General features: G+C 43.1%; 2 protein-coding genes across 5 annotated transcripts in view; one reads left to right on the top strand and one right to left on the bottom strand.

Moving 5' to 3' along the window:
- Window positions 1–310: 310 nt before the first annotated feature.
- On the bottom strand, window positions 311–7,385 carry IQCC (IQ motif containing C). Of its 4 annotated transcripts, none has more exons than XR_003852017.1 (6): window positions 7,249–7,368; window positions 6,315–6,458; window positions 5,597–5,900; window positions 5,121–5,242; window positions 2,498–2,618; window positions 311–2,276 (listed from the first exon to the last, which is right to left on the bottom strand). XR_003852017.1 is itself a non-coding variant. In XM_029571876.1 (5 exons), exons 2-5 carry the CDS (start codon window positions 6,355–6,357, stop codon window positions 2,577–2,579), a joined length of 531 nt encoding a protein of 176 aa, XP_029427736.1. In that variant the 5' UTR covers window positions 6,358–6,458; window positions 7,249–7,385; the 3' UTR covers window positions 311–2,576. The 4 variants fall into 4 exon arrangements, 2 of the variants coding, with proteins under 2 accessions (XP_029427736.1, XP_029427735.1); XR_003852018.1 differs by having other exon boundaries at window positions 311–2,156; XM_029571876.1 differs by having other exon boundaries at window positions 311–2,618; window positions 5,597–5,920; window positions 7,249–7,385.
- Window positions 7,386–7,421: 36 nt separating this feature from the next.
- TXLNA (taxilin alpha) overlaps window positions 7,422–12,428 on the top strand; it is a 29,633-nt gene continuing 24,626 nt past the window's right edge. The window contains exons 1-2 of the mRNA XM_029571873.1: window positions 7,422–7,562; window positions 10,926–11,231. Coding sequence (XP_029427733.1) covers window positions 7,532–7,562; window positions 10,926–11,231 — 337 coding nt within the window. The 5' untranslated portion in view covers window positions 7,422–7,531. The remainder of the gene's footprint in view (window positions 7,563–10,925; window positions 11,232–12,428) is intronic.

The raw sequence follows: 12,428 nt of genomic DNA, 5'->3' as shown, positions 1-12,428 counted from the left end.
CAAAATATACCAAGGGGCACACACACACACACACATATACACATACACACAAAATATACCAAGGGGCACACACACACACACACATATACACATACACACAAAATATAGCAAGGGGCACACACACACACACACATATACACATACACACAAAATATACCAAGGGGCACACACACACACACACATATACACATACACACAAAATATAGCAAGGGGCCCTGCCTGTACTCCCACAAGCCTAGCTCAGGGATAATTCTCAGGAAAGAGGGCGAAAGCGAGCGGCTTCTCCGATATACAAACAAAAATGCCAGCATCCAGGTATTGAGGGTAAGTTTATCTGAGCACTTGCTAAGGAAAAGGATAACAACACAAAAGATAAATAACAGCAAGCACTAGAGCAAATGCTAACAATAATAATAGCTACTAGAAAAGTATTAAAAGATACATATAAAGATAGCAAATCTTACGTCCCTAATGAAAGTTGAAATGGGCCCAAGGAATTTTGTCTGTAACAACGATGCTGAGATCCTTACAGCTCCTCTCATTTTTCTAGGACTTTTCTAACACGGGTTGGAGAGGAGAGAAACCCCCTCCATCCCATTGTTCTTATCACAGTTCAGCACATCTGCTTCTCAAACCTTGGGACTGTTTGGTATTTGTTTCCGAGCCCTACTACTCCCAGTTTCTTGGCTGACCCTGACTAACAGTTCTCATAGGTTCAGCACAGAAGCACTTTTGAATATGAACATCTGCATAGCCCTTAGGAGCAATAACCAGAGTTCCCAGGACGCTCTGATCATAACAGCATTTTCAGCAGGTGTCAGACACCTTTCTTCTCTGCAACCTCTCTTACTAACTGAGCTTAACTAGACAAACCCCTGTAGCACCCTGGTCCTGCATTTGACCTGGAATGCGGTCCCAAGTCTGGGGGAGTATCTGAACCCACCCCCAAAGAGGTCGCTGAACATTCTCCAGGGAGCCCCCTTGCCGTGACACCACTGCTGCTGTGCACTGCCTGCAGCTGCAGGCCCCATAGCATTGGCTTCTCCTGGGCTTGCCCATCTCCGCTCAGCTCTGAAGGAGACTGAAGCCCCAAAAGTCTTCTGAATGGGAAATTAAACAAAGCACTCCAAGAAGCTGCATAAGCACCCGTTTGATGCTGCTCTCTTGCCTGGTCTTTATTTTAAATATTCAGCACAGAGTATAAATGAGAGAAGACCAGAAGGGGGTGAGGTGTGTATGGGCAAGGGGGAAATCCAGGAGGATTTTCTCAGGGTGCCCCAAAGTATACAAATCAAAGAATTCCTGAAAAATATTCTTTTTTTCTGACAGTGTCTGCCTTCCCCCTCACAATCAACCAAGTGCCCTCTAGGACTGGAGACCCCTGTTAACAGGCTTGCATAGACTAGTGCACCAGTGGCCTGGCCAAAACAGCTTTCCAAGAAATCCTACTGCACCATCAGGTCATCCTACCATCTGCTGGAAGCAGGGAATAGGGGTTCTCGCTGTGTCGCACCTCGATGACAGTGGCAACTCTCAGTCCAGCTCCCAGCAGACTCCTGGTCACATCACTAACACAGCAGCACATTTTCACACTAACTGGCACCCTTAGTGCTGTTCTCAGTAGGCAGGGGGACTGAATTACCTTCTCACCCCGAGGTGATCCTTCCAGAGCAGAGTAGGAGGAAGCTTGCATGGTCACTGTCCGAGTTGTAGTAGGACTTTGGTTTTCAGCTGATAACTTTCCTAAAGACTCAGAGTCACAGTACTATTAATGTTTGAAGCTGGCTGGAAGCAGTGGAATGCTGCATGATCAGTAGCAGCCCCAAAAACAGGACAGAGGGCTTCCTGTGCTCAAGCACTAGATTTAATTGTATGCAGTATGACCAGCAATCTTGTAAAACAGAAACCCTCATTTCTCTCTGCATTAATAAATACATTTTCAGGATCGGTAACATGGACTGTGCAGATTCCTATTTACACAACTTTATAAAATGGTAGAATAATTTGATGACATTTTCAAACAGTAAGCAGATCTCCGCTCATAAAATGGTTTCCTGCTATTTATATGCATGTAAGGTGGCAGCCTCGGAGAAAATGTGTAGAAATATTTTGCTGCTGTTCCCCACCCGGTCAGCAGCAGCAGAGTTGGAGGCATTCTGTGGAAAGAAACAGGAAGTCTGAAATCGAAGGCGACAAGGCCCTGCAAACTCTGCACGTTCAAAGAAAGTCAGAGGTGCTAATCCCAGGCACTGGCAGCCATGCTCCTGGGTAATAAACTGAAAATAAGCAGAAAAAACCAAAATGAAGCAGCTGCAGGAATGAGAACTATTAGTCAGAAGGATGCAACATCCTCAGGCAATCACAATCTATTGGGACAGGAGTAATAACAGGGTTAATGCCTCAGACCGTCACTCTGGCTCTAAATATTTGCAAGGGATGATCAGATGCTGTAGAAGTGAGAGACTTGTGCCTGGGTTACATCTTTGAGAAGCTTCACCTGCTGAACACCTTTCTTAGACCAGAAGAGGACGTGTAGGCGCTCCTTTCTTCAGAGCGCACTCTGCTGCTGTCAGACTCTATTGTTCCGGACTCCCTAGGCTCTGCTTCAAAGTCAAATACTGCAAAAGAATCAAAATGTGGTTAAACAGACTAAGTTTACATTCCTCCAGGAATATTTCCAAACATTTCAGCCTCATTTGATTAGCCCACATTTATTAACCTCAGCCTGCAGCCAGGGCACTGTCCTAACAACTCTTTAAAGGAGAAGACCTAGTGTGGCTCAGTCCACACAGAAAAATGTAGATCAAAATTTAACCCAGGAATAGTTAAGAGGAACTTAAATCTAAAGATGACTGATAATTACAAGACAGAAAAGTAGCCTGATTGTTCACAGAAAGCAGAGATGAAAAAACCCAGAAAAATGGATTAAGGCAGATTCTGTAGCTCAGAACTGGAAACTGATACATATCTTACTGCTGAAAGTGCAGACCGAGGGTCCATCCAGCCCACCATCCTGTTTCCAACAGTGGCCAATCCAGGCTGCAAGTACATCCCATTCTACTGATGCCAGTAATAGTAGTGGCTCTTCTCTACGTCAATTTAATTAATAGCAGTTAATGGACTTCTCCTCCAGGAACCTGTTCAAGTCTTTTTTAAACCCAGCTATGCTAATTGTCAATGAAGTCCAGAGCTTAATCATCATATCTCCCTCAGCCATCTCTTCTCCAAGCTGAACAGCCCTAACCTCTTCAGCCTTTCCTCATAGGGGAGCTGTTCCATTCCCCTTATCATTTTGGTAGCCCTTCTCTGTACCTTCTCCATCGCAACTATATCTTTTTTGAGATGCAGTGACCAGAATTGTACACAGTATTCAAGGTGCGGTCTCACCATGGAGCGATACAGAGGCATTATGACATTTTCCGTTCTATTAACCATTCCCTTCCTAATAATTCCTAACATTTGTTTGCTTTTCTGACTGCTGCAGCACACTGAGCCGATGATTTCAATGCATTATCCATTATGATGCCTAGATCTTCTTCCTGGGTGGAACCTAACATCGTGTAACCACAGCAAGGATTATTCTTCCCTAAGTGCATCACTTTGCACTTGTCCACATTAAATTTCATTGCCATTTCCATGCCCAGTCTCCCAGTTTTGCAAGGTCTTCTTGTAATTTCTCACAATCCTCTTTGATTTAAGAACTCTGAATAATTTAGTTTCATCTGCAAATTTGATCACCTCACTTGTTTCCCTTTCCAGATCATTTATAAATACATTACAAAGCACCAGTCCAAGATGTGTGTATCTATAGACAGAAACATTCACAATAAGGTAGTTCGGCTAAGCCAATAGAAACTATAATGCAGTCAAATTTGAGAAAATCACTGGAGAGAGAACGATAAATAAAATGACTGCAGTAACATAGGATTTCATAAAGGGAGTCTATAAAAAAAATGAGGAAAGATAGCAGGAGACTTACTAACAAGGGTGAATGGGAGGAAATATATCCAATAAGTACTAGGAATTCAATTTGCAAGTCACCTAAATAAAATGGATACAATCCTAACAAAGGCTGGTAATGTGAAGGGGAGGTGGGCTCTTCCCATCATGTGCTAAGAAATTGAAATTGTAGCTGACTTACCCTGGTTTATGAGTAAAGTTCACTCCTGTCATAATATGTGCAAAATAAATCCATTTGGAGACTATCTTAAGACTGCGTTCTAAACTCCAAGAAATATCACTTATATGCATGTCAAGGGAAAAGAGAAACTGTGTGTAACAGGTATCAAAATCTGTAGTTTACTGGCTAATATCATTCATACTGTGTACAATTCTGGTCACCGCATCTCAAAAAGGATAGAGCTGCACTGGAGAAAGTGCAGAGAAGGGCGACCAAAATGATAAGGGGCATGGAATGGCTCCCCTATGAGGAAAGGCTAAACAAGTTATTTTATTTATTTAAAGGTTTTTCTATACCAATGTTTGTTTAGTAACATCACACCGGTTTACAGATAACTTGAGAATTAGCAACAGTGCTTTACAACTGTAAAAACATGAGCAGTATAATTAACAGAAAAAAGGGGTAGGCGAACAAGAGTAGAAAACGTTAAGGCTGTTCAGTTTGGAGAAAAGACAACAGAGGGGGATATGATAGAAGTATACAAAATGATGAAAGGACTTGAACAAGTTAATGTAAATTGGTTATTTACTCTCTCAGATAATAGAAGGACAGGGAGCACTCCATGAAGTTAGCAAGTAGCTCATTTAAAACAAATCAAAGAAAACTTTTTCACTCAGTGCATAGTTAAGCTCTGGAATTCACTGCCAGAGGATGTGGTTATGGCAGTTAGCATACCTGGATTTAAAAAAGGTTTGGATAAGTTCCTAGACGAAAAATCCATAAACTGTTATTAATTAATAAGGAATAGTAGTTTGAGATCTATTTAATGTTTGGGCACGTGCCAGTTACTGGTGACTTGGATTGGCCACTGTTGGAAACAGGATACTTGGGCTTGATGGACCCTTGTTCTGACCCAGTATGGCAATTCTTATGTTCTTATCTGCAGTGCAAGCACCTAAGCAGACTGAGCCTCCAGCCATGAGTAGTCCTATTTCCTTACATTCTTCCTGCTAGAGATTGCCTGCTGGCACCAAAGGAGTTCCATGGCCAGATGGTTGTGGTACTGCCGTAGCTCAGACACATGCAGGGGCATTTCCTCCTTGTCTTTCCTGAATGGCAGCTCTGGGGCAAAAAAAAGAGACAGTCAGGGTTAATTATGTGAAAGAGCAGGGATCTCTGGATCATATTCCGCTCCATGACAGAGACACACTGCCCCCTTGAAGCCTTGCCCAGTAGTGGTAGATTCTAGAAATCTCAAAGTCTTCTATGAGTATTTTTGTCACAGATACAAGTGAGGCACAAGCTGTCTATATCACTGACTGTTAGTGTTACAGCATTGTTTCATGCAGTGTAGGAGAGAACTGCTGAGAAAAGCCCATAAATAACTATTTGTACTGTGGACACACTTTATACTGTACCAGGTGCCTCCACTTACACTTTTTTCTTATGGTAAAATAAGTCATGGGTTATTATTACCTTTTTTCCGTACTGTGCATCCCATTTCCAAATCAGCGCTGCCCCACAAAGAGCTTGTGCTGCTGGAATTCAGGCAGTCTCCATCTCCTTTACTGAAAGTTGTTGCGTTGGGCTCCATCCCACTACAATCCCTCTGAAGTACCCTCGCCTCATTTGGCTGGTCTGGGGTTGCAGAGTATGTGTCTCTTGGGAATGAGATATCTTTCTCTGGCTCCTCAGCCTCTGATGGAGAAAGCGCTCCCTGGGTTTTGCCCAGTCTCTTAGAGATAGTCTCTTCAACAGGCAACAGCTTCACTTTACTCTTCTGCAGGAGAAACCATGTCACTACATTAAAAGAACACAGCTAAAGCTTTAGGTTTTATTGTAATGTGCCAGCTTCCAAGTCCTAAAAAGCTCTCTAGAAGGTCAGATCAGACAGAGAAGAATTAAGATAGAACAAAAGTTTTGTTATAAGAGCTCTGGCCAAAGACAAATGTGTTGCTCTCTGGGAGATAATATCTAAACTCTGGGAAAGCTGCAGCAAAACTGTGCAATTCCAATTTTGTTCTATAATACCTGCTCACAGTTTTTAGGGTCAGAATTATGCCAGACTGGTTCTTCTCCTCTCTAAACTCCAGCAATGCAAATCCCTTACTATTGAGACAGAAAGCAGCACTCAGGTGAGATGAAGGGGTGCCACTGAGACTTCTCCTTAGGAAGCAGAGGTTCTCATACTTACTGCTCTTGAAAACAGAGGCCTTGGAATGAGATTCCCCACCCATTGCAGGAGAAACAGGTCTCCTTCTATCTCCTTCACTGTACTCTCATAATCTGCACAGAGGCTTTGCAGCTTCTTCCTCACCAGGAAGCCCCTGATATGAGCCTTCAGGAAAAAAAAAACCCAAAACAAGGAATTGAGAACAGCTAAGACCTGTGTGTTCCTGAAAAAAAGAAAATGATTCTAGCTTTAAGCACCATTTATTTTTTTTTAAAGAGGGGTAGGGTCGTGAGGATGAGATCAGCAGTTTTCTCTTGTTCCTTTGAACTGGAAGCCCAATTGGAAGTGGGGGCAATATGATGGGAGGAATGGGGGATATCACAGGGGGAGGAGGATGGTGTGTATTTCCGGGGGGGGGGGGGGGGGGGGGGGGGGGGGGAGATGAGAGGAATGTAGCATGGGATCTTCTTAGTGTTTGGGTACTTGCCAGGTTCTTGTGACCTGGTTTGACCTCTGTTGGAAACAGGATGCTGGGCTTGATGGACCCTTGGACTGACCCAGCATGGCAATTTCTTATGTAAGGGGGGTTGGTGTGATACTCTGCAGGAAATATGACTGGAGGAATGTAGCATATCACTAGGGAAGGAGGGAGGAATGTATGATATGGGCGGGAGAGGGGGGGGGTTGGTGTGTACTTTTGGGGGCGATATGACGGGAAGAATGTGGGCTATATCGCGAGGGATGTGATGATGGGAGGAAGGTGGGGTATCCCCGGTAGATGGAATCCCAGGGGGACCTGATGGGATGTGAAGCGGGGGAGGGGTCAGAATCAGATTCCCGAACTTTACTGCCATGACAATTTTACATATGTTGTCCATGTACTATATATAGAACAGATAACATAAAGATCGGCTGAAGGTCCATGAAGGAGGACACGAGAATTGCTATAACAGACCTGCAGCGCCGTCACTCTCTTCCTCTGCAGCGCCCCTCCCGCTTCCATCTTCAAACCGCCAGCCAGCAGCAGCCCGGAAGTCAAGCGAAGGCCTCTCCCACAAGGCACCGCGGCGCGACTCTCCCGAGGACGGAAGCACCTGTCGCTAAGGAAACACCGTGGCAGGAGCCCGCTGGTTGCTAAGGAAGTGCAGGCTAGGGCACAGGCCCGTTGCTAAGGAAGTGAGTGCTGGCGTTCTCTGCGCATCCGGCGCAGTGACAGGGGGAAGGGGCAGAGGTTTTCAATGGCTGACGGTGGCGGCTGCAAGATGGCAGGTGAGTGGCGGCAGGAAGCGGGGCGCCGGAGAGAGAGGTTAGGGGCAGTCGGTCCCCCCCCCGTGCCGCGCGTGGGCCCCCAGCTCTCCGCAGACGAGCTGCGTGCTCGGAGCCCGGCGGGGAGAGAGACCCTCCCTTCTCAGTGACACCTACCTCCTCTTCGGGGCAGGCGCTTCCCTCTAGCTCCCCAGCCCTGCCATTGCGTCTTCCAGCCCCTGATCTGTGTGCCCGGCTTTCTCTTTCTCTGTCACTTATCCATTATCACGTGTTTCACGTATCCACTGTGTACGGAAATAAAGGCCAATAAAAAACGATATCTGTAAGGTGATTTAATACATTCCTTGACCAGCTTTCCGCAGCTACCACTCCCTTCCTCGGGTCAAAACAGAATGACGGGAGATGATGATAGAGGCACTTCAAATACCTATGCACAGGAGGCGAAGCTCTTCTGGGATGAGGGTGACAGCAATCCAAGGGAATATTTCTTTACAGAGAGGCTGGTGGGTGCATGGTAGAAACAGGGACCGTATCTGAATTCAAGAAAGCATGGGACAAGCACAGGGGAGAGCTGAGCAGTTGATGTGGATGGACAGACTGGTAGGCCATGTTTCTTTGATCTGAGAAACTTGCGATGTGTGGATTAAAATTTTTTCCCTTTGAAGTGATGGAAGTAAAATCAATAAGAGAATTTGACAAGGACTGAGATGAGCACAGAAAATCCCTTCTGATGGGGAGAGGAGGGGACAAAGCCTGGGTAAATGTATCATCATGCTAGAGATATAAAGTTCCTGGATGGAATAAATGACAGTTTTATGGAGCAATTGGTTCAGGAACCGACAAGGGAGGGAGCAATTTTAGATCTAATTCTCAGAGGAGCACAGGATTTGGTGAGAGAGGTAATGGTGGTGGGGCCACTTGGCAATAGTGATCATAATATGATCAAATTTGAATGAATGACTGGAAGGGGGGCAGTAAGCAAATCCATGGTGCTCGTGCTAAACTTTCAAAAGGGAAATTTTGATAAAATGAGAAAAATTGTTAGAAAAAAACTGAAAGGAGCAGCTACAAAAGTAAAAAGTGTGCAAGAGGCGTGGTCATTGTTAAAAAATACCACCCTAGAAGCACAGTCCAGATGTATTCCACACATTAAGAAAGGTGGAAAGAAGGCAAAACGATTACTGGCATGGTTAAAAGGGGAGTTGAAAGAAGCTATTTTAGCCAAAAGATCTTCATTCAAAAATTGGAAGAAGGATCAACAGAAGAAAATAGGATAATGCATAAACATTGGCAAGTTAAATGTAAGACATTGGTAAGACAGGCTAAAAGAGGATTTGAAAAGAAGTTGGCCGTAGAGGCAAAAACTCACAGTAAAAACTTTTTTAAATATATCCAAAGCAGAAAGCCTGTGAGGGAGTCAGTTGGACCGTTAGATGATCGAGGGGTTAAAGGGGCACTTAGAGAAGATAAGGCCATCGCAGAAAGATTAAATGATTTCTTTGCTTCGGTGTTTACTGAAGAGGATGTTGAGGAGGTACCCGTACCGGAGAAGGTTTTCATGGGTAATGATTCAGATGGACTGAATCAAATCACGGTGAACCTAGAAGATCTGGTAGACCTGATTGACAAACGTAAGAGTAGTAAATCACCTGGACCGGATGGTATACACCCCAGAGTTCTGAAGGAACTCAAAAATGAAATTTCAGACCTATTAGTAAAAATGTGTAACCTATCATTAAAATCATCCATTGTACCTGAAGGCTGGAGGATAGCTAATGTAATCCCAATATTTAAAAAGGGCTCCAGGGGCGATCCGGGTAACTACAGACCAGTTAGCCTAACTTCAGTGCCAAGAAAAATAGTGGAAAGTGTTCTAAACATCAAAATCACAGAACATATAGAAAGACATGGTTTAATGGAACAAAGTCAGCATGGCTTTACCCAGGGCAAGTTTTCCCTCACAAATCTGCTTCACTTTTTTGAAGCGGTTAATAAACACGTGGATAAAGGTGAACCGGTAGATGTAGTGTACTTGGATTTTCAGAAGGCATTTGACAAAGTTCCTCATGAGAGACTTCTAGGAAAAGTAAAAAGTTATGGGATAGGTGGCAATGTCCTTTCGTGGATTGCAAACTGGCTAAAAGACAGGAAACAGAGAGTAGGATTAAATGGTCAATTTTCTCAGTGGAAGGAAGTGGGCAGTGGAGTGCCTCAGGGATCTGTATTGGGACCCTTACTTTTAAATATATTTATAAATGATCTGGAAAGAAATACGACGAGTGAGATAATCAAATTTGAGATGACACAAAATTGTTCAGAGTAGTTAAATCACAAGCAGATTGTGATAAATTGCAGGAAGACCTTGTGAGACTGGAAAATTGGGCATCAAAATGGCAGATTAAATTTAATGTGGATAAGTGCAAGGTGATGCATATAGGGAAAAATAACCCATGCTATAGTTACACAATGTTAGGTTCCATATTAGGTGCTACCACCCAAGAAAGAGATCTAGGCGTCATAGTGGATAACACATTGAAATCATCGGTGCAGTGTGCTGCAGCAGTCAAAAAAGCAAACAGAATGTTGGGAATTATTAGAAAGGGAATGGTGAATAAAACGGAAAATGTCATAATGCCTCTGTATCGCTCCATGGTGAGACCGCACCTTGAATACTTTGTGCAATTCTGGTCACCGCATCTCAAAAAATATATAGTTGCGATGGAGAAGGTACAGAGAAGGGCAACCAAAATGATAAGGGGAATGGAACAGCTCCCCTATGAGGAAAGACTAAAGAGGTTAGGACTTTTCAGCTTGGAGAAGAGACGGCTGAGGGGGGGATATGATAGAGGTGTTTAAAATCATGAGAGGTCTAGAACGGGTAGATGTGAATCGGTAATTTACTCTTTCAAATAATAGACTAGGGGGCACTCCATGAAGTTAGCATGTGGCACATTTAAAACTAATCGGAGAAAGTTCTTTTTCACTCAATGTACAATTCAACTCTGGAATTTGTTGCTAGAGGATGTGGTTAGTGCAGTTAGTATAGCTGAGTTTAAAAAAGGATTGGATACGTTCTTGGAGGAGAAGTCAATTACCTGCTATTAATTAAGTTGACTTAGAAAATAGCCACTGCTATTACTAGCAATAGTAACATGGAATAGACTTAGTGTTTGGGTACTTGCCAGGTTCTTATGGCCTGGATTGGCCACTGTTGGAAACAGGATGCTGGGTTCATGGACACTTGGTCTGACCCAGCATGGCATGTTCTTATGTAAGCATGGAGGATCCCTAGCAGTGGAGAAGTGAGGGGAAAGCCTTCTGGTCCGATCTGCTATCATTCTTCTGTCTTTTTTTTTCTGTTTACAGAGGGAGATGTAGCATGTTCTCAACCCTCAACCTGCGATGTGTCAGAAGAACTTAGCAGGCAACTCGAAGACATCTTGAATACATACTGTATCGATGCCAGTCAAGAAGCTGCGAGCGAGTCCACAGAACCTGACGATGCGGAGAAGTGCTTGAACGAGTCCACGAGAAATGGGGAGCAGGAGCCTGAATGTACACAGATGAATGGGGAGAAGGATGAATTGAAGGGAGAGACTAGTGTGGAAGAGGACAGAGCATTTGACAGGGACCAGAAACGCACACAAGAGAAGAAGAAAGCCAAGGGTTTGGGTAAGGAACCTTGAAGGACCTGTAGACCCTTTTATTGATGACAGTTTCTCAAGTTATCCCTCTAATTAAATCTTTTCTCTCCGAAGCCTCTTCCTCATTATCTACAATATAATAATTATTTCTATTATTAGTTATTTTATTTTGCTGTTATTTTTTTATTAACATTTGATTTAAATATGTTTATTTTATATATTGTAACCTTTTATTTATGTATTTATTTATTTAACATTTTTATATATCGCAATTCATGTAGCAAAGTTACATATCATTTCGGTTTACATTATAACAATAACAAGCATGTAAGAATGCGATTACATTAAAACAGGGGAAATAAACTAGGATTAGAGAGAACAGGGTAATAAAACCAAACGTATAAAATAATAATAATACTACGATTCTTTTGCAAGCTTGGCTATAGCTCTGGGTGTGTATTAGATTAATATAATATACGGACTATGGATCATTTATTTGTGATGAAGGAATGTAGAGTTGGAGTGTTAATCTACTATATAATCTGATCGGTAATCTAATGGAGAGTCTGACGAATGGTGAAGTAAGGTCAGAGTAATTAGTTGGCATTAATTAAATGCTTGCTCGAATAACCAAGTTTTGAGTCTCTTTTTGAAAGTGATCTTTTAAATAAATTAGTTGTTTTATCTTGTTGAACAGGGTACATCACACTGAATTACAAGTGTAAGAAATTGCAATCATTTAAGTAAATAAAGTAAACTTAACTAAAGGATTGCCTTACAATCCATTCAACATCTGTCCAAGTAACACAGTGGACGACTGCAGTAAAGAGCAATTGGCCCATCCAGTCTGCACAGTTACTCCTGTTCACACTGCCAAGGATCTGTCTCAGCTGCCAGCCCTAAAAGTTTGATAGTTTAATGTCTCTCTTTCTGGTCTTCCTCTCTGGTTCTCTACCTTCCTGGGTAAATGAGCATACAGGTTCCCTTACTTAATTCAACATATTCCCGATCCCCACCCCCTGTCTTACCACCAAGCTTTGTAATAACCAACAAATGCCAAAACTAGTGCGTTTGTTACCTGAACAACCAGCCCTTGCTGGAACCAACTTGTTGGCACCAAACCTGCTGTTAGCCTAGCTGCTGTGGCCTGTGATGTCATTAGTTGGTCTTGCTTTATCTGTTTATTTAGGGCGTTTATAAGTTGCCTACTGCCATGGTTCTAGGC

This window comes from Rhinatrema bivittatum, chromosome 11 (assembly GCF_901001135.1).
Source record: "Rhinatrema bivittatum chromosome 11, aRhiBiv1.1, whole genome shotgun sequence".
Taxonomy (NCBI): Eukaryota; Metazoa; Chordata; class Amphibia; order Gymnophiona; family Rhinatrematidae; genus Rhinatrema; species Rhinatrema bivittatum.
This window is presented reverse-complemented; position numbering and strand designations above follow the sequence as displayed.

Bases quoted from the DNA above. Each gene is read 5' to 3' on its own strand.
- IQCC (XM_029571875.1), bottom strand. From the start codon at position 7,296: ATGGAAGCGGGAGGGGCGCTGCAGAGGAAGAGAGTGACGGCGCTGCAG. The intron at 5,901-6,314 runs GTAAGTATGAGA...TTTCTCCTGCAG, and splicing joins GGCCTCTGTTTTCAAGAGCA to AAGAGTAAAGTGAAGCTGTT. The intron at 2,619-5,120 runs GTAAGGAAATAG...ATTCTTTTGCAG, and splicing joins CAATCTCTAGCAGGAAGAAT to TATTTGACTTTGAAGCAGAG.